Genomic DNA, 27,695 nt, shown 5'->3' on the forward strand with positions numbered 1-27,695 from the left:
TACTCTGAAATGAGGTGAACGCTGCACAAGATGCTACTAAACAAAACAACGCGACGACTTGTTGTCATTTTGTGGGTGGTTTTCTCTTTTTGGTGTGTGTTAAAATATGAAATATTTATATGAGCATTTTCATTTATGGTGCGTAACAAATGTGCGGAAAGCAAAAATATGAAAACAACTGCCAAAACAGAGAGAGAAAGAGAGAGCGAAAAACAAAGGTGAAGGACATTTACAGGAGGAGGCAAGAACTGAGGCGAGTCTGTGGCAGGTGCGTGCAGAGTGGCCATCATTATGATCATCATTGCCTTGAAACACGCCAGCCCATCTCTTCCTCTTGCTCTACATCCATTTACACGCCCCCGCCTCTCCTCTTTGGCACACTTGAAACTTTCGTCACAAATACACACACACACACACACACACAGAGAGAGAAAGCAGAGAGCGAGCTTCTGTTTTTTTTTTCTCCTCTGTGCTTTTTTTCCACTGTTACTTTTGTTCGGCAAAAATTATTATATTTTAATTACACATGCGTTGGCAGCGCTGTTCAGCTGTTTCAAGGCAACAACAACAACAACAACAATAACAAAATGTAAACGAAAATGGCGTGAAAAATCAGTTTCATGGCTTTTATGCTGCTGTTTATTGTTGTAAATGAGAGCCTAGCCTGGCTACTGGGTGAGGCAACTCAATGTGTGTGTGCGTGAGTGTGTGTGTGTGGGTATAGATGCGTATATATATGTGTGTGTGTGTGTGGCACACGGAAGTTGTTATGGCCATTTAGCATAGCACTTTTAATAGCCAGCTGACGACACGAGCTCAATTCAAGCGCCCAAAATGTAAACAAAAATGTGACCAGCATTTTCTTGTTGCCCTCTGCTGTTGCTGCTGCTTCTTCTTCTTTTTCTTTCTCTGCCTAATTAATATTAGCGGCTGTTGCCTGTTGTTGGCCTGGTGGCAGCTGCACCCCCGTCTCATCTCCTCCTCCTTCTCTCCCGACCAAATAACACAAGTTTATTACATAATTACATTAACGCCAATTGACACATTCGGGAAGCGCAGCTAAAGTGAGCAAGCAGAAAATAAAGAGAGAGAGAGAGAAAGTGGCGGGGAAAGTGGGCAAGTGGAAAGCTTTTAACCATTAATGTGTTGATATTGGTAAATTAGTAAGTGGAAAATTTTGTGGCAAGGAATAGACAAAAAACCTGAACTTGGAATTTAAATTTTAAAGGAAAATTCAAGAAGAGAATGCAATAAATTTCTTTAACAAATAGATAGATTAAATATGCAAACCAATTAAAAGTAAATGTCTCTTTAAAAATGATAAAAGAAACTAAAAATAGTTAATAGTAATTGTACTAGTTGCTCAGTTGGAAATTAAAAAGACATAGTCAAAGTTTTTTTTTTAATTTTTTTAAGATTTATATATTTAATTATATATATTCAATCAATATACAATGTTGATGAAATATATTTTCGGATTATTAGCAAGATCATTAAGGGATTATATTAAGATAACATTGAAAACAATTATGGTATTTTAGAAATTAAAAGAAAGTGTTAAAGAAATAATTCAATAAATTAAAGAAGTGAATTAAGGAATTGTTAAGAAACAATCTGGTTTTTTATACTCTATGGTATATTTTGAAGTTAGTACTGCATGAATATACATATATTCCTTTGGTATACTTTTTGAATTTTTGGGTAATAATAATTTTGAATATTTTAAAATAAATACGCATTGTTTTGCTTTTATTAAAATGAGTCGCGGGTATCTCACACTCTACTGTAGCAATCTTATTTGTTTTAGATACATTTAAGTTTAAATAGTGAGAAGGTTTTGTTTAAGGAGCCTACTTAATAGGATTTATCATTCTTGTTTTAGCAAAAGTAGAATGAATTCTAATAAAATCATTTGAACTCTATAAAATTTATAAAATTAAGTTTGTTATTAAGCAAAATATAAATTAAAATTACCATTATTTTCAGAAGCAATTAAGTCACAAACATTATGTAAATTCTTTTTTGAGAATTTATAAGCAACATAAATTTGACATTACACTTGAGACCATTTCAAAAGAGTCAACCAAATACGCATCACTTTGAATTTTTGTCAAGCTAACAGGCACAACTTTCAATTAATTATTATGAAATTCAGCTGAACATAAACAAGAAGAAGCAGTAAAAACAAGAAGCCAAAATCCATCTGGGATATCAACAGGTTAATTGGCCAGAGCAGCGTAGAGAAACTTTGTTGCTTTTGTGGCATGGTGTTTGAGGCACGTTCTATCAAAGATTTTCTCATTTCAAATCAAATAAAAGTTTCGCGTACTTGTTGAAGCGTACAAAATGATCTGATTACATTGGCTGAAGCAGCAAGAGAAACAGAAGCAGCAGCAGCAAAAGCAGCAGACAAACGCCACTCAATTTATGGCTAAGTGGTGAGTGGGAAAATGGTGGAAAGTCGAGGGGAGGGGGAGGGGGCAGGTTGTAGCCAACAGCGGCGCCTGTCAAAGGTTAAGTCGCCTGACATATGCCCGCGGGTTGAGAGTTCGCCGCAGCGACTGCGACTGCGACTGAGGCAGCGACTGAGGCAGCGACTCGATATTAAGAAATAACAACTTGCCGGAGGCAAATGTGGAAAATGCAAGTTCTGGGCGACAGATATGCCACAGCAACAGCAACAGCATCAGCTTCAGTTGCTGCTGCGACTTAAACTCCTGTCTCTGCTCTTGTTGCTGCTGCTGTCGACTTTGCTTTGGGGTCCTCAATGTAAACAAGCGAAACAGAAACAAATATTTAACTCGCAGCGAAGTGTGTTCGTGTGTGTGTGTATGTTGTGGAGCCACACACACACACAACACTCGGCTACTTCATGCCACAGGCAACTTGTAAACTTTTGCGCAACGCTTTATTGTCGACTTGCAGGCAGCTCGAGGGCTGGCTGCTGCCTCACTCGCTTATTTGTCGCCGAGCTCAAAGCTTTGGCTTGTTACACTTTATGAAATCAGCTGCATCCCCTCGATTGAACCCCTCCCACTCCCTTTGGAGCATCCCTTGTGTCTTCACAAGTGTTTATGTTTGTCTTGGTGGCGACTCATAAACTTTTTGCTGCGGCAAAAGCGAAAAAGCGAGCAGTCAGAACGCGACCCACGACGCTGTCAAAAGTCACAGCAACTAGTCTATATACTATACGACGTGTGTGTGTGTGTGTGTCATAAAGTTCAACTGGAAATTGTGCGTAATTATATTAAATTTTTATTGCCTCACATGAAATGGAAACGTTGCTGCAGTTTGCTGCAAGCAACTTTCGTTTCCTCTTTTGCTGCACGAGCAACTTCTGCACTTTATTCACTTGCAAATAATGACTCTGAGGGGCGGGGGTTAAGCTTAGAAGTTATTAAGCAGATTGAGAGAAGAAAGAGCGTGGGAGAGAGAGAGGAAGAGAGGAAACAACTGCAACTGGAAATGAACTCATTAACCAGGTTTAACCCAGCACTTGCAACAGCAGCATTTATGTGAAATATTTGTCGACAAAAGTCGCTCAAATTATCACTCAACTTTTGATACAAAGCTGTTAAGCAAACTTTGAAATTTTCGAGTCTGTTCTTAACGGTCACACAAAGGTTTTTCATTTGAGGTGAAGATTTTTTGACTACTTCCAAAATTCTTGAATTCCTAAATTTCAATACATAATTTAAAATTTATTTATAATGCAATGTCTTTAATTTAAAATGACCTTAAGAATCTGCAAAGTTTTTAGGCAATCAATTTGAAATAACTAAATTTCACAGAATACTTATATAAAATAATTAAAAATACCAAAAGAAATATTATATTTGTTATACTGATAAACAGTAGCCGTATTTAAAAAACTTTAAAAGTTACAAAATATATGACCTCCAAAAAAATATGTGTCATAAATATTGTCAATTTTAAGTTTTTTTATTGACATACAATAAGAAATTGGTCTTGACTTTACTTTATATAAGATAAAAAAAGGAATATTTTTCAATGTCAAAGCTTTATAGTCGACTTTCCTTAATATAAAACAAATAAATTTATTCTGAGTTATTAAATTTGATATATACATGAGTAACATTTACTTTTATGTCCAAATAATTATCAATTCATATTTCTCAAATGCTTTTTGAGATATGCACTATTTTAATACTCTAAGAATTCTTTAATTTTTTATGTTTTATTTAATAGTTTAATAGTTTAAAACTTATAATTTTAGGTTTTTGTTGTGTTTTTATTATCCAAAATGTTATTTTTTTAAAAAAAGTCGACTAAGCACATTTAAAAATAAATATCTAGTATATTTTGCACTCTATGGTATATTTGAATATGGTGCTATATCAAAAAGTATTTTTGTGATACACTGATTTATTATATTTTGAAGTTAAGCCCCATTTTGCTTTTGCTCAGAATTATTGCAGGGTATCTCACAGTCGATCACACTCGCCTTTATCTTTCTTACTTGTTTTTCAACAGTTCATAGCCGATTTTTAATAAATAATAGTCCTTGTTTTATTTTATTTTGTGCCATAAATTTTGTCAATTTTAATTTCCTCAATAGACTGAAATTGCTTAAAACAAAGAAAGTGAAATATTTGCAAATGAAAAACTTTATATTGTGTGCAAATAATTTTTATTACAACTGATGCCATTTCAAATGTTGCACACAAAAATTGCTTACAACAGTTTGTCATCAATTTCCATGCCCTAAGGGGCAAGAAAGGAGTTGGAAGGGTGATGAAGTTAACCTGCTACAAGTTTATTATATGCATATGCACACAAACACACACACAGACACACACACCCACTTAATAACAAATTGTCAATGTATTTGGGAGCTTTGGTTTCAGTTTTGTCGGTTGCCCCGGGCAGCCGCCAAGCGACAAGTTGAACTTGTTTGACATTCGTCACGGCAATCAGTTTGTTGTTGCTTATAGCTTATAGCTTGTTGATGCCAATGCTACGATAATAAGCGAGTGTGTATGTATGTGTGTGTGGCTGCAACAGCAACTGTTACTCCCACAAGTGCAACATATCATTATGGGGCACATAAAGCTTATTAAACTCCTAGACTTTAATTCAGCTAAGTACTGCAGAGAGAGCGGGATATTATTCGAATAATGCGGGCATAATTATCAACGAAAAAACGGGGGAAAAAAAGCAGAAATTGGTCAGCGATGGGGATAGATATGGAAACGATTATAATTGCAGACGCATAAAAAAAACGACATTAGAAGCGTATGTAAATTGTGTATAAACTGAGATTATGAAGGGAGGGGAAGGAAAGGGAAAAGAGGGGAACAGAGGGGAGAGTTAATCGCTTGCCCCACCAGAGGAAGTGGCGCCACTTGTGTGCGAGGGCGGGGCAAGTATTTTTCTTCTATTTTTTTTTTTTTTGTAGGCGCAGCAAAATGCAATTATTTCATTTCATGCCCCGATAACGAAAAAAAGACCTTCCACTACTTAAATATGCTCCGTGACATTTAAGCCCACAGACTGGGGAATTGCTTCGGTTCGTCGTCGTCATCATCAGCAACGTCGACGTCGTTGTCGTCGTCGTCCACATGGACAATGGACACGCAGCAAATTATGAGGCGCGTGTGGAAAATAAAACTATTTGAATAACGCGCAACAGCCCACGCCCACACCTACGCCCACGCCCACGCCTCCTACTACAGCCAACGCCCCTGGTGTAACACACATGTGTGTGGTTCAGCTGTTGTCCTTTTCCCCCCTGCCCCTTACCACTCCCCCTCACCATGCTCTGCAGCAGCTGCGCGTGTTAATAGTTTTTACGTAGTCGCATGTCCTGGTCCCCATTCGGTCGTCTAACAGCCGAGCTGTGCCACAATTACCTGAGAAATTAACGCAATTAGATTTCTGCTGCGCATATTTTCCTAACCTAACCTGACCACGCCTCTTTTCGCCTACTCGGTACTCTATAAAAGTGACGGGTCATAATATTATTACGAGCATCAAATGAGCGAAAAAAATACGAGGGGGAATTCTTTCTCTGATTGTCTATAATTAGATGTGCTTTCAGATAACCTTTTTATACAATGTTGACAATTCTCAAGATAATTATAATATATAATGTATAGAATTCCGATTTAATTCTTAAATAATACCAAATAATATACCATAAACACAAAAATATACTAAATATCATATTTGGTATATCGTTGCATTTCTACATTAAAAATATTCTATAGAGGTATACCAAATATACCAGATTTTCAGCAAAACCAGCTAAAACCAGCTCTTAGATATCATTTTTATACAATATTGACAATTCAGAAGATAGTTATAGTATATAATGCATAGAATGCATGGTAAACATTCCGGTTTATTTCTTAAATATCAAATAATATACCACAAAAATACAAAAATATACTGAATATCATATTTGGTATATCGTTCCAGTACTACATTGAAAATATTCTATATATTCTATATACCAAATATACCAGATTGTCAGCCAGAGCAGCTAAAAACCGCAGTAGGCGTAATACAGAAGTATCATGAATTTTAAATACTATTGTTATTATTGGCTAACTTTAAAATTACTAGGCTTGTCAAAAATTTTAATACTTTTGAATTTTTCCATAAATTGAATTAAAAATAAAAGTTTTTACATTCTAATTGATTTATTATTTTATTTTTTCCTTTGTAAATAAGTCTGTCAAATATTAGATTTGTTTTTATTTTATTTTTTCTTCTTGAAATAAATCTGTCAAATAAAAGATTTGTCACAGATTTACTTTGAGAAAAGTCCTTAAGATCAGGATAACTTTTCTAGTCTTCTAGAATGTCATTCAGTGCGTAAAAGTTTTTAATGGATTGACACATAAGAGTAATTTTACTATTAAATAAAATTGTGTTTTATATTATGCAATAAATATTATTTTTGCACGATTGCGATTATGCTTCAAAAGATATTATAAATATCATATATTTAGTTTTCAATTTTCACCTTACGTGAAGACTTTGATATAAAATGTATATACTGCTGTGAACTTTGAAATAGCAGTGCTGGCGATAATAATAAATAAATAATACATAAGTTTAATACACTTGCTATTAATTTGTTATTAAAGAAAGGAGTCTAAGCACAGTTACCATAGCATTTCATTGTTGTACGTTTCTTAATCTAAATACAATATGTGCTTAATACAACAAAGTCTGTCAATCATACAGAAAATGCTGCATCATTCTGCTGATGTTGCAAACTAAACAACACAATTGTTATGCCCTTTGTTAGGGTAAAGGAAACACGTCTATGCCCTAATAGATATTTGTTCAGGCCCCCGAAAATGAAAGTACTTCGGAATTTATAGCTGCCACTGCTGATTTTTATCATATTTATTTATTTGCTTTCACGTTTTTTTCACTCTCTCTCTCTCTTTCTCTATTTTCTTGCAGCTCATCCTATTAGTCAGCGGAAAAATCTAGAGTTTTCCAGAGGCCCGCACGTGACGCGGCCCTTTTTCTTCGCTTAATCAAAAGGTGAGTATGAGAGACGAGAGTTGTCTAGAAATGAATCCATGCAGTTGTCTGGGGCAAAAACAAACTAGGCAACTTAGCTAATTAAGTGGGGGATTGAAATGTATTAGTAGAAAGAGAGGAAGAGAGAGGGAAAGAGTGAGAGTGAGAGAGAGAGGGGAAAAGAGTTGGCACTTATTTGAAATTCACTTTCAGAATCATCAGCTCAGACATGTGAGCTATAAAAGAGATAAAGATATGGCAAATGTTAAGCTGGCATTAGGAACGAAAGGGATGCAGCGAGAGAGTAAGAGAGAGAGAGAGAGAGAGAGAGAGAGCTAGCTCGTCAGCAGCTTTTGCTAAGCATCTTCGTAATGTTTTATGCAAAATTGTTAAAATATTTGACAGTCGAGTTAAAAGTTTTCGCCCAGAAGAGAGAACGAGATGAGGACAACTCATTTTCGGCTCAAAAATTTCGTTGGCCCCTGTGCAAGAGATATTTGGTGTGCATTTGTGTGTGTTTGTAGTGTTTGTGTTTGTCTTTCGCTGTTTATATTTGTGTTTGTCTTCGTGAGCATTTTTGCTAAACTGAAGGAATTTATTATATCAAGGCAACAGGAACATACTTAGTAAAGCTGCTCAACGAGCATGACAAATTTTCACTTTGCGTCGAAAAAAGTTGCAACAAACTTGCAACGACAACGACAACGACGCAAAATAATAATTTTCACACACACACACACACACACAGCTGTGAAGGGGACTTTGGCCAAAAAGACAACGAACGAACGAACGAAAGAAATGTGGCAAGTTTGAGGAAGCGACAAGCAAAGCGAAGAGGCAAGGCCCAAGGACTACTTATCTGCCAGGACAGTCGAGCCAGCCGCCAAACACTTAAGCCAGGTGCTGCCAATTTCAGTATTAAACAGTCAAGAGAAGGAAAGAGAGGGAGAGATGATAAGGAAGAGTGGGAGAGAGAGCGACTGCAGACTGGCAAACAAATTGTGCATCAAAAGTTAAAGCTCTACACTTGCCGCAAAAAAGGGCAAATAAAAGAGAGCACAGCCACGAAAATCTAAGTGAAAAGAATGCAAAGAAAAAAAGGAAACCAAGTGAAATGACAGCCAACGTAATGGACGGGGGCGGGGGCGTGGCAGTCACTTGCATATAACGAGAAATATGTGTCAACAATAAGGCAGCAGGCGACGATGAGCGAAAGTTTGCACTGAAACTACTTTTCATTTTATTTTGCTGACAGGTATGCTAAAAGCAAAAAAAAAAAAGTACAGTGGGTAGTGAAGTGGGGGATGCTACCTAACTGAAAAGTAGTCAAAAGTGCGCAAGAGAAGCTGCAAGGGGAAGGGAACAGAGGGGAACAGCACTAACAGCTCCTACTACAATGTGTGCAGATTTGACAAAGCTGCTCTTCAACTGGAGGGAAGAAGGAACTACTTGAGGGAGAGGGACTACTCGTGGAGTAGAGAAGTAGGGGGTAAAAGAGTAGAGACTTCCATGTGACAGCTGGCAATGACTTTTTTGCATGATAATAACAGCAAAAGGGTTAAGCAAATGACAGAAAAAGAAAACTTGGAGCGTTCGTCACATGCAAATGGCACAAGCTATTTATGAAATATTTATAGAGTGCGACAACCCTGACAATAAATATAATCACCAGTAATATGATGTGACAGAAAATAAGCAAACAAAAAACTGATGTGTCGTCAGTTTAATAAAATGTCAATAGTGTGTATGTGTATGTATGTGTGTGTGTGTGTTTGGTATTGACCCAGTTCGCAGTTCGCAGCAGTTGGCAGTTGCTGCGTTCTGTTGTGCTAGCAATACATTCAATTGAACAACTGACTCGACGAAGTTTCAGCACACACACTCCAAACTTGCTTCACATTCAGCTTAAAACTTTCGCTTGTGCTGCATAACAGAGATAGAAAAAGAAAGAGAGGGAGAGAGCGAGAGCGAGAGGGAGAAAAATAAGAAGAGCGAGTTTTGAGAGTTGTAAAGATTTTTAAAATAAGTTCAATTGAACGACTTCTTCAATTTGAAGAACCTTCAATAACATCAACTCTACATTTTAAAAACTTGCTTAAGCTCTAATAATGCAAGTGCTTCAAGCATTTTTTAAAGAAAATTTCTTGGGAAAAAGTTGTTGAGAAGGTCTTATTATATTTCATTTTTGAAAGGCTAAACTCCATATTATTGTATTTTGTGCATACATAAAAAATAAAACTAAATTGACTCGCATTAATCGTGAATCATAATTTTCGGCAATCAACATTGATGCAACTAAATATAAAAGTAATAAAAAATCGAAAGCTGTAATATTCCTTAACTAAATATGTATAATTTCAAAAACTTATAAAATTTCTTTCTTTTGTACAAAATCAAGTACTATATATTGTTTTATCTAAGAGCCAGAGTTATAAAAATTATTCTTAAGTTCTCTTTTATTTTTACTAAGATTTTCAAATTTCTGTACGATATGATTATAATTGAAAAGAAACCAAAAATTCATTAAATTGTCAAACAAATATTTGCAAATTGATTCTATACGGTTCATATACATACTTTTGTTATGTTTTGTGCCAATTTAATATCTTTTGGGTAATTTATTTTTTCATCTGTGTCTTTTTTATTCTTCAATTTAAGCCCACACATGAAATTGCTTTGGTGTAAATCTTCCCGTACTATTTATTAATGACTATTTGCAGCCCAATTAATATAGCGTTTACTTTAGTCCTTTGAGCTTCAATCAATAAAAATAGATCAACTGTCTAGCATTTGATTTCCTTTTTTTATTGATGAATCACATTTTCATCAACCACCTGCAGACATAAAGAGCAGACTTGTGTCTACTTGCTCACCTCTTGAGCTCCACAAGAGTGGAAGGGAAGGGAATGTGGCTGCTGACATGTGACAATGCCAAGTGGCAATTGTAATTCATTTTCGGTGAGGCAAGCAAATCAAGTTGAATGAGCATCAAGCATAAACTAAAAGAAATCAAATTTATACATTTCAATAAAAATAAAATAAATAAAAAGGGAAGAACGTGCGAACGTCATAACTGGTTTGATTGATGGGCTCCAGCTTTGTTTGCCATTTGTCAAGGACTCTGAGAGTCTGACTCGAATCGAGACATGCACTTTGGCCAAAAAAAAAAGGAGGCGAAAAGGGAAGTGAAGGGTATAGAATAAAGTCGAAAGAATGCCGCCAACTGTTTTGTACCATTTTATTTGCAGCCAAATAAACTAAAGAGAGAGAGGAGTAAAGAGGGAAGTTGTCAGCGAATGCACAGTGGTTGCGTCCATAGGCCAAAAATAAAAAAAGTCATAACAACAAAAATGTACGAAAAGTAAACAAATCGTTTCTAAATTGTCCAACCTTTTTCATGGCAAACTAGATTTTTCTGGATATCTAACGGTTCTTTCTAAAAACAGAATTGAAGTTGCGAACATTTAGTCATTTGCACAGCACAGCTCGCGCGCATCGCGAATTTTTCACAACAAACCCGAACTTTGAAGTGGTCAGTTCATTTATTACGTGTCCAAGTTTATAATATTTTTAATGGATTTTGAAGTTGAAGGTATTTTTCTAAAAATTTGAGATATTATAAGAAAACGTACTTGTTAAACTCTTCTTGTTATATTAATTTGAAATAATACATGTTTTTTGTCTATATTTTGAACGTCTTTTTTATGTTTAGCTAAGGTTTTAGTAGTGACGCCACTGAATGCCACAGTTAAATTGTATATCAATGTGTTTGTCTGGCTCTTAAGGTAATAAATGTGTAATTTTTTTTTGCCGAAAAGTGCCGATGTGCTTACAATCGTAAAAATTCTAACACCGTCTTAACATTTTCAGGGTCAGTTTTTGCACTAAAAAAATTTGTTTTCGCTCGTGTGCTTGTTGTGCTGTTGCCCTGTCTTCGTCTTTTGAGTTTGTGTTTATTAATAGTTTTTCATTTATTAATAGTTTTGATTTATTTTTTGTTTATTCCCTTGCTTTAAACTTTAATATGAGTGTGTATTCTCAAGTTTATATGTTATTAATGTAAGGTGCAGCAAAGAAGGTAGCGCCGTTGAAAGGTGAACAAAATTGATTGAAGTTATAGAAGCAAATATTATTAAAAACGGCTGTATTGTTAATAAGAGTGAAGTGTCAAAGCGAATTAAATACGTTTGTAAGAGGATTATAACGTTTTGGGTTAATTACAAACGCATGAAATCTTCAATTCTCCAATATCAATCTGATTGGTTGAATGAAAAGGAATCAATACCGATAACATGCACCCAATCAACATAAAAAATATGAGCCGTTTGTATGGAAGCTATATGATACGATTTTTTTTACAGTGTGTTTAGAATATTTTTATAGATTTTTGGATTTTTCACGCATGTACATCTTTGATCTTTGGTGTACAGAAGTGGGCACTAATGAAGAAAAAACTCGAAGAGTAACTAGTTTGGTAGAAGAAAGTAGCAATATAATTTAAATATAATATATATAGAATATATATAGTATATCTTGGATTCTAATATCAAATTTTAGCACTGTAACTCCACCGCGGTGCACCGGAAGAATTTTGGCGCACAATCGGCATATACGCCATAATAAGGTTATATGGGAGCTATAGGATATAGTCCTCCGATGTATCCAATTTTTTTACTATATATTCAAAATATTTTTTTAAATTTTTGGGGAAAATTTCATAACGATATCTCAACGGGAAGTATTTTTGGCCGCGGCTTCATACAAGCCCAACCACTGTGGAATGGTGACTGTCTGTGTGTGCAGCAGCAGCAGTCAGTCAAAGTCAAGCACGTCCGCTGGCCATGTGTGGCATGTCACAGCTTAAACTTATTCAGAGAGAGTCCTGTGTCCCTAGTTCTGTTGCTGTCGTCCTTGGCCCTGTCCAGAATGGGTGAATCGCTCGCTCCCGCTCATAATGTGTGTGCGACAGAGCAATGATGATGAGCGCACGGGCATGTCATAAACAACAACGAGTCGTCGTCGTCGTCGTCGTCGTTGTCTGACGTATAAACTTATTGTTGACAAAACCTCATGACATACACACGCAAAGGGAAGGGAAGGGAGCGAGAGAGGCGCCCCCAGCTGGCAGACATATTGTTAAAGTCCTGCTGGTGCCCGGGGTTTATGCCACAGCGGAAGTGTCACCATTTGTCAAATAACGAAAATTGAAAACAATTTCCACACGCAGACAACACCAGCAACAACAGTAGGAGCAACGAGATCAGATTTTTAGACTGGCATTGTCTTCTCTTCAGAGCTTCTTGCACAACTTCATTTCACACTCAGCCACTCAGCTACCTCCACTCACTCTCTGCCACTTGAAAGCTGTTATGTTTATATTCAATGCGGCCTGATAAGCAAACTTTTCTCTGCCGTTCGCCGTTTGCCTTAGACATGACGTTGTTGCCTGACTTCGTCGTCTGCAAACAGGGCCATAACGAGTGCCAGAGCTTCAGAGCTTCACACACAACAAAAGCATAGAGCCAAAGTATTGCCAAGCCAAGGAAAATTTCCATTCAAGCATTGGCAACAATTTATGTGCAATATACACAGCACTCTTCTCCCTCCCCCTCATCTTGAGCTGCCCCTGGGGAAGCTCGTGTGGTCGCTGAGAGAACTGACAGCTAAGCTGCGGCTTTTGCTCCAATTTCCTAGTGGGTCGACGTCGACAAGTTCTGTCACACTTTTGCAGCAGACGTTCCAGCATTGTTGACATACATACACACCCAACACACACACACACACACACACAATTTAAAACATATGCGTTTCGCACTTTGAAAGTTTAATCGAAATTATAAACAGCAAGACAAATGGCTTCTTGTTGCAATTTTGCACACTTGAAACAACTTGAACGAGGGGGAAGTGGGGGGGGGAGCAAAACAAGCCAAGGAACATCAGGATGTTGGCAAGGCAGGAGGAGACAAGACACAAGCAGAAGGAGCACAAGAAGGTCTCATGTCAGTTTCTGCTTTTATGCCTGCAAGGATAATTTTCCATGTTGTCAAGGTTGTGTTTGGTGCTGCTTCTGTTCCGTTCAGTTCTGTTCTCGGTTCTTGGTTCTCTGCTGTTGTTATTGCTACGTTTGTCTCTTGTTTACGTTTCTTGATTGCACTGCACTTCGAAATGCCAGCATGAATATTGCCTTCACATTTCCATAATCTAACAATAATAATAATCATAATACTATACGACCAGCAATTTCTAAACATAACTTTTCAGCTGAAAAATAAAAAAGATATAGCATTCTTTTGCACTTTTGTTTGCAATTTGATTTGAAAAGAACATTTTTGAATGTTACTGTAAAACATACTATTTATTTTTTTCTATAAGTCTAAGTCTTTATTAAAAAGTATAAGAAAGCAAGTAAAAAACTACGGTCAAGAATGCAACCCGTTCTCAATAACAATAAATTGGTGAGGAATTATCTTTGGAATATACCAAATTGACATAACGACAAAATACTGAAATATACTAAAATATATATCTCGAACATAATTTGATATAACAATTGTCGTCAATAAAAGCAAAACAGTGCAGTATTAAATATACAAATTTAATATACTGCAAAAATACTAAAATATACCAAAACGTGTATGTCGTATATACATGTGTATATTAATAAAACCATTACTGTCAATAAAAGCGAAATAGTGTAGTAATATTTTCTAAATATACCAAAATAATATACTAAATATACTACAATATACCAAACTATATAGATGGTATATTGATACGCACACTTTATGATACCTTTCTATCCAATGAAAAGCGGGTATAAAAACATGATAAATGTGTCATACCAAAATTAAACACAAAGATGAGTTTCCAATTATCTTCCGCTTTAATGTGATACCTTCTACTTATCTTCCATTTTCATATTTTCCAATTTAGCCTATATTTCTTTTGCGGCAGCAAGAAGCAAATTTAATTGCGTTGCCATGGCTGCTTCATAAATGTTTCAAGTTCAATGAATTATAAGTATAATTTTTGTTTGTGGCATTCTCATTTTCAATTCATAAATAAGCACAAGCTTGCTTTGTATTGAAGTAGAAAAATAAATTTTATTTAAAATATGAGAACACAGTCATATTAAATTTCACATGATTGACTGACATTTCAAGTTCTTTAAAAACATTTTTAATTACAAAATGTGATGTTTATTTTCTACTCTAAAAAAGAAAAGTAGTATAAATATATACCATATATTTTCCACTGACAAAAAATAATTTTTTTTTCTAAAGTAAGAGTTAAAGTTAAATTGAAATAAAATATGTGCCATGCTTTTGTACATAAAGCATTTTCATCAATGGATGTTGAAAAAGTAACACTTTTTGTTAGATTGACATCGAATCTGCTTTTTGACAGCATTTTTAATTTGCTTTCACTTTTTTCTAACATTTTTTTGTTAAGCTCGGAAAATCAGTGCAGTAATATATTTCTGTCAAATGAAAGTAGAAATCAATTGGCAACAAATCAAGATTTATCAGCACTTCATTTTCACAATAGAGGATCTTCAATCATGTTTAAATACAGCTTGCCGTAAATTTCAGCAGATATCTTTAAGTTTCGATTGGATTTCTGAGACAGTTTATTAACCTATTTATTGCTTCGAAAGTGTATCGATGTGTGTGAGTGTGAGTGTGAGTGTGTGTGTGTGAGTGTATGTGTGTGAATGTGTCTTTTTGTCGCGCTTGGTCGCATTTTGTTGTCTGGCAAAAAGTTTTTGCCATTGATAAATGACTTATGAACACTGTGAGAAGTCGCATAAATCTTATGATTTATGCATAATCAACAAATTGATTTTTCATTTGCTTGCACTGTGCCATAGCTTTCCCCTTCCTCCAAAATTTTCCCTTCCCCATCCCATTGAGTATTGCTGGCAGGCAGTTGAGTAATTGGCTGTGGCTCTGCCAATGAATATACATGGATATCGACGTGTGTGTAACACACTTGAAAATCTAATTACATACTAGAGACAGACGAACGTTGTGATACATATTTTTTGATTTGCTGCTTGACAGCGCACTTAAAAATGCCAAGCAAGAAATATCTTCAAAGTGTGCCACCTCACAAAATTCCCATATCCTGCTACATTTCACAGCTGTGGCTCTCCTGTGGTTAAATAACACTCTATACTCCTGTGTGTGTGTGTGTGTGTGTGTGTGTGTTGCTGGCATTTTAGTTTTCACTTTGCTTTGATATTTAAATTGAACTCATCAAGTCCTTGGCTGCTGCTGCTGCTGCTGTTGCTCTTAAGTGTTTTTTGAGTTCTTAATCCTGCGGTGTGAGCCCGTCGAGCCTTGAACTTTTGCCCTGACGACAGGCAATGACAGGCGGCAACAGACAGACAGAGATAGACAATCGTAGTGGGCAGGATATGGCAGGATGTTTGTTAAGCAGCAACGCAACTCAACAATCAAAACACTTATCATCGTTTTATTTAAAATTTATAACGAAAATCAATGTAATGAAGCATGCCAAAGTCAATAACTCAAATGACTTTCGGCTTCGGGATTTTCCTTTTTTCCCATTCCCATTCCCTTTCCCCCCCCCCCCCCCCCTCCTTTTTAAGCCTGGCGACAATATTTTATGCAAATCACTGCCTGACTGCGATAACGATGACTCACTTGACAACTGCCAATAACTTATTTACACTTCATTATGCCAGCCAGCAAAAAGAGAGAACGGAGAGAGCGAAGGGAGGAAGGTACAACCCGAAAAATATGCCCAATGTCAGATGTGACTTATTAATTTATTAAAAATACGAGCGTAATTAGAGAGCACTTTGCCAAATGACACTTGAAATGCAATTGAGTAGCGGAGCAGCTAGTGTTTGAACAGTGGAACAGTGAAAAGTGGAAGGCAGGACATTTTATGAAGCCGTTGCCATCGAGCGAACAATCAGCGACAGTGTTGCAGTTATTTATGAGCGCAATAAATTTGTTTATGGGGGGCAGTCCAAGCTCAAGGGTTGGATAGACAGAGAGAGGGGACGGGAGAAGCGGCAGCCTACAAAGTGAGCCGACGCCACAGGAAGCCAGCGGAGCGTCAAATGAAAGCAGCAAAAAGTCAGCAGGAGGCACACAAAAAAAAAACAAGGAAGAAAGATACGGCCAAGTGTGCTTGACTATGAGATACCCGGTACCCATATTGAATGCAAAAATATACCAAATTTATATATCGCAAAAATACTAAAAATATACCAAAAGACTATATTTGGTATATCGATATAGTATTATGTGAAAAATATTACGTAGAGGTCAAAATATACCAGATTAAAAATATACCAAAACAATATTTGGTATATTTATATAGTATTACATTATAAATATACCATATGGTACAAAAAATACCAGATTTTGAGAAAATGCTGATAGACGGACAGACAAAGACATTGATCTATCGTCTTAGTTGTTGAAACTGATCGAGAATATATACTATATACCTCATGTAGTGTGATTCTGCCTGTTACACAATTATCCTGCTAGCACAAAGTTATAATATCCTTCTACCCTATGGGTAGCGGGTATAAAAAGGAAAACAGCAATGTCATGAACTTTTCATTGAATAAAACGGAAAATGAGAAAGACCCAAATGCGAAAGAGTGACAGCCAGACGGAGTGAGGGAGTGAGAGAGAGCGGGAGAGAGATAAATGAAATACGAGCGAAAAGTAAAAAAGTTAACAACATTAATTAGCAATTTTTATGGAGCGTTTTAACTTTGCCAGCCGAAAATGCGAACAATTGAAAGACGTATTCAGCATACAATAAAAAATATATATTCCTATCCCTGACGAGGTGTTTTTCCGACGAACATTTTTGATGTGGGCGCAATTCGAGTTGAAACTTTTCTTTTGGCTTTTCGCGTATAAAATAATAATAATATCATCAAAGAGATAACAGAATTTGACGGCGTTACGTAGTACTTGTGGCTACAACAACAACAACGAGAATTTTCAATCATTTCCCACCAAGAATTTTATGACTTTCAAGCTTAGCTGCAGATAAACAAATTTTATTGACTGAGTCATTCTGTTCTCTCTCGTATTTTGCAGGCAAACGACGCCACGTGAACGCTTCAATGTTGCCGCATCATCAGCGCCATAAAATGGCGTCGCAACTGTTTCAACTCGCCATCTGCACGCTGCTCCTACTCAGTTGTTGCCTCGTTGCGCCGGTGGCATCCCGAGCACGCGAAGAGCGACGCAGTCGTGGACGCGGTGGCAGCAACTCTGGCTCCGTCTCTGGTTCCATGTCCAGCTCATCAGCGATGTCGGGCAGCAGCAATGGCTACTATCGCAGCAGCTCCAGTTCCGGCTACGGCAGCTCATCGTCATCAGTCTCGAATACAGGCAGCACTGGCTACAATGGACCCATGGACAGCACTGGATTTTGCACGCGTCGTCGTGATATGAAACTGATGTGCTATTGCACACCCGATGAGAATCATATACCCGTTCAGAAAGCCGAGTGCTGGGTATTCTCTGAAGGTCTGCATCAGAACGACACGACTTGGACACGTTTCTATCAGCAAAAGAGTTTGCGTGAACTCAAATTTGTCATACAAAACAATGCACGATTGGATTACATACCCAGCATGATAATTGAACCGTTGAAGAACTTAACAAGCATTGTCATTGAGTATTCTCAAGTGGAGATTGTCAAGAGTTATGCGTTTGCCAGTTTGACCTTCCTCGAGCGTATTATACTGAACAACAATCATATTATGGCACTCGATCAGGATGCATTTGCCAATCACATACGTTTGCGTGAACTCAACTTGGAGCATAATCAAATCTTTGAAATGGATCGTTATGCTTTCAGAAATCTTCCTCACTGCGAACGTTTGTATTTGAACAACAATAACATTAGCACGTTGCATGAAGGACTTTTTGTGGATATGGCGCGTTTGACGTATTTGAATTTGGCTCACAATCAAATCAATGTGCTGACCAGCGAAATCTTCCGTGGATTGGGAAATCTCAATCTACTCAAATTGACGCGAAATAATCTCAACTTCATTGGCGACACCGTTTTTGCCGAACTGTGGAGTCTGAGTGAACTTGAGTTGGATGACAATCGAATTGAGGTGAGTTCGTATAGATAAATGGAAATTTTTGTTGTTGCTTTTCTTCTTCTTGAACAAGAAGTTTATCTCATGGCTCACTTAAGTGGCCATAAATTGCCAACTGACCATAAGAGACAGAGAGACTCATAAATAGCACATCCTTGGGGGCAAAGCACAAAAACACAACAGACACAAAACTTGGGCGGGTGTCATAAATTCAATTCGAATGCCCATTTTTGTGGTGATTTAAGTGGTCACTCAGCTGAGCTTCAGTGTTCAGTGTAGTTCGCCTGCTGTTTGCCGAGTAGGCGCTAATATGATAAATAGATTGGTAAATTATGTGAGAAACGACAGAGAGAGAAAGGAGACCAGTATGAGAGAGAGAGAGAAGTCTTCTTCCACCACAAAACACAAGCGACAGCTTAATTCTCGAGGCCAAAAAAGATACATAGCTGAGCACACACGCTGAGACTGTGTGAGTGTGTGTGTTTGGATGAGTGTGTGTTAGCCTTTCAGCGCCTTTGGTGTGGCAAACAAATGTGCGCCTTTGCAAGTTAATCTACTTACAAAATATTGAATAACAAATCATGGGAATAATGGATTTATGGCACTCCTTTTGGCCATCTGATATGCAAGGACCCTTCTGTGTGTCTGCCATAAAAATGGCCACGGCCAGTGTAAATAAAAAATGTCGCTAGCTACATCTATCTCTATGTATGTGTGTGTTTCTCTGTGTGTGTGGGCTAACAACGATAAGCGCAAATCCTGCATATCCTGGTTCAACATTGTTAGAAGCAGCTCGCCCAACGTCTTTGCTTTTCATTTTGCTGCGTGTTTCATTTTTCCATTTTACAAAGTGCTCGCATATCATGTCACACCCAGACAACTCGCATATGTGTCAGGCCACTAGGACACACACACACACACATACACACATACACTCGCACACATTTACACTGGCAACTCAAGTGCTGTTCAAGTGTTTTTGGCCAGCATCTTCGCTGTAGCTGCTGCTGACAATCTCCTCTCCAACTGTGGCTTCTTTTTCTGTCATAGTCATAGCCATAATGATTGGGCTTGTTATCGCCTCAGTGTCGCATTGTTTCGCTTTTCTGGGTACGGAATTCCCTTTCGCCTTCTCTCGCATAATATGCTTTTCACTTGACTCTGCTTTTGCTACCAAAAATTCCTTTGCCCTCTTTTGGGGGCTTTCTTGTCGTTTTCAATAAAAGCAAATTGCGTTGCATGTTTTGCTTGGGTTATCCATTTCACTTTTTTCTCGCTCTCTTTCTCTTCTTCTCCCTTTCTCTTTCTTTTTCTTTTCTTTTTCTTTATCTTGTCTGGCCTGTGCACTTCATAAATCATTTTGCTGTTAAAAGGTTTAGCTGCTTTGGGTTTTTCGGGGTCTTTCACTGACACAACAGCACACCAAAAAAAAATCACAAAATAAAAAAAAAAACTGAGCAAGTGCGAGCAGCTTCAGTTTCAGCATTAAATAGATAATCAGCCAAACAAGTGCATTAGCAGACTTGATTTAAGCTTAATAAACTAGAACATTAATTTAAATGTGTCCATTCAATTTAATTGCCAACTTTAAAACACTGCAAGCAATTTTTTAATTCTACAAAGTTGTCAAATTTAATTGAGAATGAAACTACTAAATATTGTTCAAGTTAACTATTAAAATATTTATTAGAATTTCAAAGCAATAAACGAAAAATGGTGAATTTGTTTTTAGAAACAAAATTTAGTTCAGCCTTGACACAGTATATATTATGCTCTAAATTCAAGATTACTCATTAATACCAGTAAACACACAACTCTTAAAAGAAATACTATAAAATAGATGTCAACAATTTAATGAGAGTCAATTTTTATTAGTTAATTAAAGTTGTTAAAAATTTAGAAAAATGTTTAATCAATTTTAAGGAATTTTTCATTCCCAATATATCATTTAAAATATATAACATATTTATGCGAATAAAACTCTTTCACATATGTAATCAATAATTCTTGTCTTAAGGGAGCTTTATTCTACAATGCTGTGGCATCCATAACATGAGCTACATTCGCTGCGATTTTCCATTTTCATGCCACGTGCATCCATTGAACATGCTGCCATATTCTGTGCTCCACATTTTGATGCATAAATGTCATGCTGCAACATGACCTTTGCCTCTTTTACACTTGACTGCAGTTGCTCTACATTTTGCCATTTAGCTTATAAACATTTAATAAACTATTTCAACAAGCATCACATAAAACAAGAGAATTTAACTCTTCAATTACTACGCATCGTAATTTAACTTATAAATATTTAAGAAACTATAAAGAGAATCTCAGCATTTAAGTTATAAATAACTAGTTCATCAAAAAACATATAAAATTCTAGACATCAATTCAACAACTTTTAATCAATTAATACTCCAACTTATACAAATTTCAATGCCTGAAAAAAACTCGTGTAAATTAATTGATTTGCCAATTAATTTCGTTAGCTTAGCTGTCTCTATTTTTGGTCTGTCGGATTATATAAAGTGTTGGGACATGTTTACCATTTTTCTTGATCATAACTTTTGTTTACGTAGTTGCCACAAAAGTCGCGCATAAATAACAACAACATATTTGTTGTTGGGTTTTTCTTTTGGCCTGTAGCCGATAAATTGGCGGCGCCTCGTAAAAACGCCAAGTGCCGCTCATCAAACTAACAAAATATCGCAATAAAATATATTTTTTTATGTCAATCAGTGTGGCGTACAAACAAACAAACAAACAAACAGCCGAGATATGTCATATAAGCAAAAAATAAGGGTTGGGGTATTTCCCTATCTATAGTATATGTTTTTTTTTCCCTTCGTTGTGCCCTTTCATGTTGTGACCAAGAAACACGTTCGCGTATTTTTCAATGTCTTCACAATTGGCAGACGAGGCAGAGTTGTATAAATAACGGCACATGTCTCTCTTTAGATTGTTGGCATTTAATATGCATAATTTTTCCATTTCACTAGAGCAAGCATATTGAATATTAAATAATAGCGCAAAAACAGGAAGAGACTCGAGTTTTGTAACTTCCAGCGAAGAAGACAGCGAATAAATGGAGCAACTTTCACTACACGAAAATAAACACTTCTATTTTTGTTGCTTTCGTTCTCATATCATAAAATTCAAGACAAACGAATTGGAACATACAAGTTAAAAAAACATGCATCTACATATGCCAGATATATATCGTCCTGTATGTATATGCATAAATGAATACACAAACAAAGACAGAGAGTACAACAATAACACACCCACACTACACACACGTGCCCACCCACACACACACACACACACATTCACGCGAACAATAAACGTGGGGCCAACAGCGAAAACCGTTGAAAAAACAAAGAAAATAATACGCAGAAATGCGGAAAAATGGCAGCAAATATTTTTTTGTTTGCTCGGTCGCCCAAGCAAAACATAAAAAGCTCACAACAACAAGTTTGTGAGGTTAGCAAAGATGAACGCCAACAGTTTTTTCGCCAAAAACTGATATTGTTGCATAAATACAATTAAATATGATATATATTTTTCCTAAAAGAAATGCATTTTAGCACAAATTCTAAAAGACTTGCCATAAAAAAGCCAGCTAGTTGCATTTTATTATCATTCATTGTGAAGTTTGCAAAAGTTTCTCAACAATTTCAGTTGCATAAAGCTATAAAAACAATTAGAAAAGTCCAAAAATAGCAATTGAAAGTGATGCATAAAAATTCAGAACATTTCAGAGTTAGGCTAAACAAATGTAGCATCTGAATAATGTGCCATAAAATATTATTTTTATTGCATTGAGGTAAAGAATAAATAGTCTAAAGACAAGTTAAGTTGAAGCATGAAAAATGTTTCACATTGAAAGTAGAGTAAATACTCAATAGAGAGCTTTATTAGCCGGACTCACATGTATATTTTGTACTTTTTAGTATATTTGTAATGCGTAATAGTATGTTAATGTACCAAATATTGTCTTTAGTATAATTTGCAATAGTATGTCAATATACCAAATATAGTCTTTGTTATAATTGAGCATTTTCTGGAACATTAAAAATAAAGCTTTCAGTATATTTAAGTATTTTTGGTATATTTTAATAATAATAACGCACTGTATTATCTAACAAACTAAGCCAAGGCATCAAAAGGTTTCCACTTTAAAGGTATAACTAAGTATTTCTTAGCGGACAGATTTATTAGTCGAACACACTCTTAAATTTTGTACTTTATGGTATATTTTGAATGTAATCGATATACCAAATAGAGTCAAATATTTATTGAGTGGAGTAGTACATCAATATACTAATATGTGGCCTTTGGAATATTTTGTATATTTTGGGAATAACACAGTATAACAATATACCATTTAAAGCCCTCGGTATATTTTATTATTTTTGGAAATATAATAATTCAACAATATACTAAATACATCCTTCTCTATAGTTAAGGTATAGTAATTCCGTATATTTTAATGCTCTGCTTTGGTTTTACTGAAAATGTTTAAAGGGTATTTCACAGTCGAGCGGACTTGTCTTTAACTTTCTTACTTCTTATCATTAAATTCAAAAGTCTAACTCATAAAATATTAAGCTACTTTTCGTTGAATTTCATTAATTAGTGTTTCTCAATAAATCTAAATAAAATTTGATCTTTCTTTATAATTTTGCAGCGTATCTCGGAGCGTGCCTTGGATGGTCTAAACAATTTGAAGACATTGAATTTGCGCAATAATTTGCTAAAGAAAATTGACAATGGTCTGCTGCGTGGAACACCGGCGCTGCTGTCAATCAATGTGCAGGCCAACAAATTGGAAACGCTGACGTTCTACACGTTTCAGCCAATTATGGACAATTTGGTCAACAGCACCAGTGAGCTGTTGGTGTCAGGTGAGTTCTCATTCTGTGATTCTCGTAGTTTTGCCATAGCTTACACGATGAAAATGTAAACTTTGACAGCTCATTTGGGAGGATGGGGAAGGGGAGAAAACTTAGTGATGATGTACTATACTACTACTGCTGAGTGAATGACATGCAGCAAACTGATGGGGCAACAAAAACAAAAAACCTTGCAAGTTATTATAATTACACATACGCCCTGTGCGACAGTTCAGTGCAAATGAGCTGAGCTCAGCTTAGGTTTGTTTGAGGTTTGTGTGGAACTAGCATAAAGTTTTATGACAGCGCACACTGTGACCCAGGGTCTTGTAGGTTTTGTCAAAGCACACAATTAGCCAGCAAACACACACACACACAGAGTGTGAGAGGTGGAAAAGGAAAGAAAGAAAGAAGAATGAGAAAGAGAGTGTGCGTGTTTTGTTGGCTTCATTAAGGAAATGTCATATCGTCAGTGCTCAAGTGTGCGCTTCCGTCGACACTTGCAGACTATGAGTGTGTGTGTGACTGTATCTAAGAGCGAGACAGATAGTCTGTGATACCTATTAGCTGCCTCTCACTCTCGCCCTTTGTTAATTGCATACGCTGGACCTGAACACTCGGGCTCCGCCAGCGGCGTGCACAAAAACCAAATTAGTCATTAAAGTGCAATTTTGAAAGCGGCCAACGGCATTCGAGCCACTCAACATGAATGTCCTGTCCCCCTTCTCACTGTGTCTACACTCCTCAACTTCATTGCAAAACTCATAACAATAAAATATGTGAACAACAAAACGACCATAGGCGAGGGCGTGAGAACTCCGACTGTGTGTGTGTGTGTGTGGGCAAGTTAATAGCGCTGGCTATTAGCGTGTTGATTAGCCCAATTAAAAGATAAATTAAAGTGAATTATTAAGTGCAACTGTACCGCATTTTCATGTGGTTGTCAACCACTTTCAAAGTGCACATCAAAAAACAATAATTTCAATTACATGCGCGCATTTATTAGCCACAAACAAAAAAAAAGAACGTAAAATACACATAGCCACTTTTGTACATTAAGTGAGTGAACTAGGCCAAGCCTTCAATTCAGTTGTCAATATATTTTCGGCTTACTTCTTGGAAATCGAAAGTGGGAAAATGCAATTAGATGAAAGTATATCCTGTAATGCAATTGCTGAACGGATAATTAAAATTGTAGAATTATTCGTTAAGAACTTGGGTAAACTTTTTTCCTTGCAACTTAAAAAAAGATAGCTGGGTATAAACTAAGCTCATACTCTATTTAAGTTGCAGTGCAAAAGCTCTTTCTAAACAATCTAAGACAAGCCTTCAATTCCGTTGCCAATATATTTTGCCTATTCTGCTTGGAAATCGAAAGTTCGAAAATGCAATTAGTTGCAGAAATACTCTACAAAGCAGTTGCGGAAAGGATGATTTAAGTTTTAAAATGTATCAAGAGAAAATTTTAATATTATGTACTAAAATTTTCACATGACTTTTGGGAAGATATGGCAATGAGCTTACTTTTAAAAACTTTCTTCATAGAATAGCTTTAGCTATAGTTATAATAATTACAGGCTAAGACTTATTTCAAGCCATCAATTTAGCTTTCAGCTTAGGTTTGCCCTGAGCATCAATTCAGTTGTCAATAAAAGCTTTCTTTTGACTTAATAATGGCAGAATCTTTAAAAAGATAATGAAAATATTATATTATACAGTATGATTTCATCATTCATTATAATTTAGCAAACTTCACACTCAAAAATGTCAAAATTATTTAGTTTTATGAATAAAGATGAAATAAGCAAAAAAAAAAAATAACTCAGAGTAATGAAATATTTCACAATATTAAATCAGCAACTCTTAGCACTCAAAACTATCAAAATGAGTTATTTATTTAAATGGAAATTGTGTGACAAAAAATACACCTAAATAGACGTTCTATTATCTAAAATCTTAAATAAGATTACTCAAATCTTCTGTAACATTAGTTCATCAACTATTAACCCAAAACTTCACACCCGAAAGTGTCAAAATAATAATTTATTCAGGTGAAGAATGTGTGACGCTCTTCAGTGGCAAATTACCTCACATTAAGATTTCAAATTCTTAAAAAATATGCCACCAAGTAATGACATTCCCTACAAAAGTGCTCATTATATGCTTTTGTGAGTAATTTTGCTGAGATTACAGGGTATTTAATGCGTTTGCCAAGGCTGACTAATGACCTGTTTGGAGCATCGCCTTGAAAGCAGCTCTCGTGCACTTTAAGCAATTTTATTTTTAGCCTAGTCCGCAATTAGGCTTTGACGTAAACGCTGCGTAATCAGCGCCTGTAACAACAAGAATAACAACAACAACAACAGCAGCAACAATCACAATCACAGTAATAACAAAACAGCGACAACAACCACAACAATGATGATGACGACGAGGACGAGGACGAGGACAAAAACAACGACGGTAACAATAATACATTGAAACAGAAATAGTTAGTGTGCCTGCGGCCTGAGGAATACATTTAAATATTTAACAACAGCCTTCAAAATCGCATTTCTCTTTCATTTAACAAAGTCGCAGTCGACATGCAAACACACACACACACACACACACACATACGCACAAATGGCAGTAACAAATGCAACTTAATTATGGCATACACACTCACACACACACACACACACTGAGGCACTCTCATCAGCTCACATGTGTCTGTGTCTGCAAGTGAAATTTTTGCTAATGGTTTGCCATTAGCATGACTCATTTAAGTCAAAAATAAAAAGAAAAAACACAATTTGTAATCAAAGGAGTATGTTCGACTAGTGGAAGACATGAAATAACAAATGGAAAATATGGATGTAAATAATAATAATGAAACCAGAATAATAAGAATATATAATTGGATTTTTATTTATATTCTTTAAAATATGAAAATTCCAAAAATCTAATTTGAAAATATTACTAAAAATGAAACCAGTTTTTCCTGAACTAAATCCTAATCAACTTATAAAAAGATCTGTAGGACATTCGAAGTCCAAAGGTCGAAATTTCATGCGAAAATTAGAAATATGAATTTCTAGGATTTGACAATTTGAATGTAATGAATACTACTTCTATTTGGAATAACAAATCTGGAAAATGAAAAATTAACCTAGGAGCTGAATTCGAATTGTGAAATTCATATATAAATACAAATAATATTTACCAGTTCTTTTCAAAATTGTTTAGAAATAAATTAGGAGCTTAATTCAATGTCAAATTTATTTTACATTAATGTAATTATCAATGATTTTCACCAACTACTTTTAACTTATAGCTTATCATACCCTTTAGCACTCAGAGTGTGTTCAGAGCCCATAAACAGGCAGTGCTGAAAGACACTAAGTCTGAGCGCATTGGCATACAAAGGCCGTGTGTGTATAGAGACGTAATTGCATTGCAACTATGCACACACAGCCACACATACATAAGCACACATACACACACTTTACTACGCTTATATGCAGTCAGACATTTGTAAATTGGCTACAAATGACTTCAAATTGCTTTAAACTGCAAAATATTTTCGCTTGCCAAAAAGTTTTTAATTCATGTGCAGTGATTATGCACACACACATCGAGAGAGTGCCAACAAACACACCCTCACACCCACACATACAGCCTTACTCCCATCCACATCCACACACACTTAGCTAACTTTGCATATTGCAGCGTCAAATGGTTGATTAGAACACTTCATGTTCAACTCTCGCTGCGTCAGTTCGACAAAGTTAAATAGCAAAAATAATCACTTATGAAAAGAAAAAAAAATTTGTAATTCAATTTTTTGAACTTTTTGCTGACATTGCAAAGTTGCGCTCAAAGCTTCTAATGAACCAAACACTTTCACTTTATTGAATGCCATGGAAATCGCTTTTAAACCACCAACAAAAATCCAAGAGAATCGTGTGTGAAAAGGCAAATTAACGCGATGAATTGAAGCATGCAATGAAATAATATATTGATTAGGCTTTTGAGAGCAGCAAGCTGAGTTTTATAGTAGGAAGAGAAATGTTGAAATTATATATTTAAGGGTACTTAAGGCAGACGCTTTTTTGGAAATATTAAGCTACAAATTTATTCAGAAATAAAATAATGAAAGCAATAGTAAATTAAAATTTTTTAAAATATTAAAGGGC

The 27,695-nt window shown here is 35.9% G+C and overlaps 1 protein-coding gene across 1 annotated transcript in view; it reads left to right on the top strand.

Moving 5' to 3' along the window:
- Positions 1-27,695, top strand: part of LOC117566409 (connectin) — a 63,364-nt gene that overhangs the window by 12,611 nt on the left and 23,058 nt on the right. The window contains exons 2-4 of the mRNA XM_034245930.2: positions 7,441-7,524; positions 17,601-18,634; positions 23,313-23,529. Coding sequence (XP_034101821.1) covers positions 17,627-18,634; positions 23,313-23,529 — 1,225 coding nt within the window. The 5' untranslated portion in view covers positions 7,441-7,524; positions 17,601-17,626. The remainder of the gene's footprint in view (positions 1-7,440; positions 7,525-17,600; positions 18,635-23,312; positions 23,530-27,695) is intronic.

Source organism: Drosophila albomicans, chromosome 3 (assembly GCF_009650485.2).
Source record: "Drosophila albomicans strain 15112-1751.03 chromosome 3, ASM965048v2, whole genome shotgun sequence".
Lineage (NCBI taxonomy): Eukaryota > Metazoa > Arthropoda > Insecta > Diptera > Drosophilidae > Drosophila > Drosophila albomicans.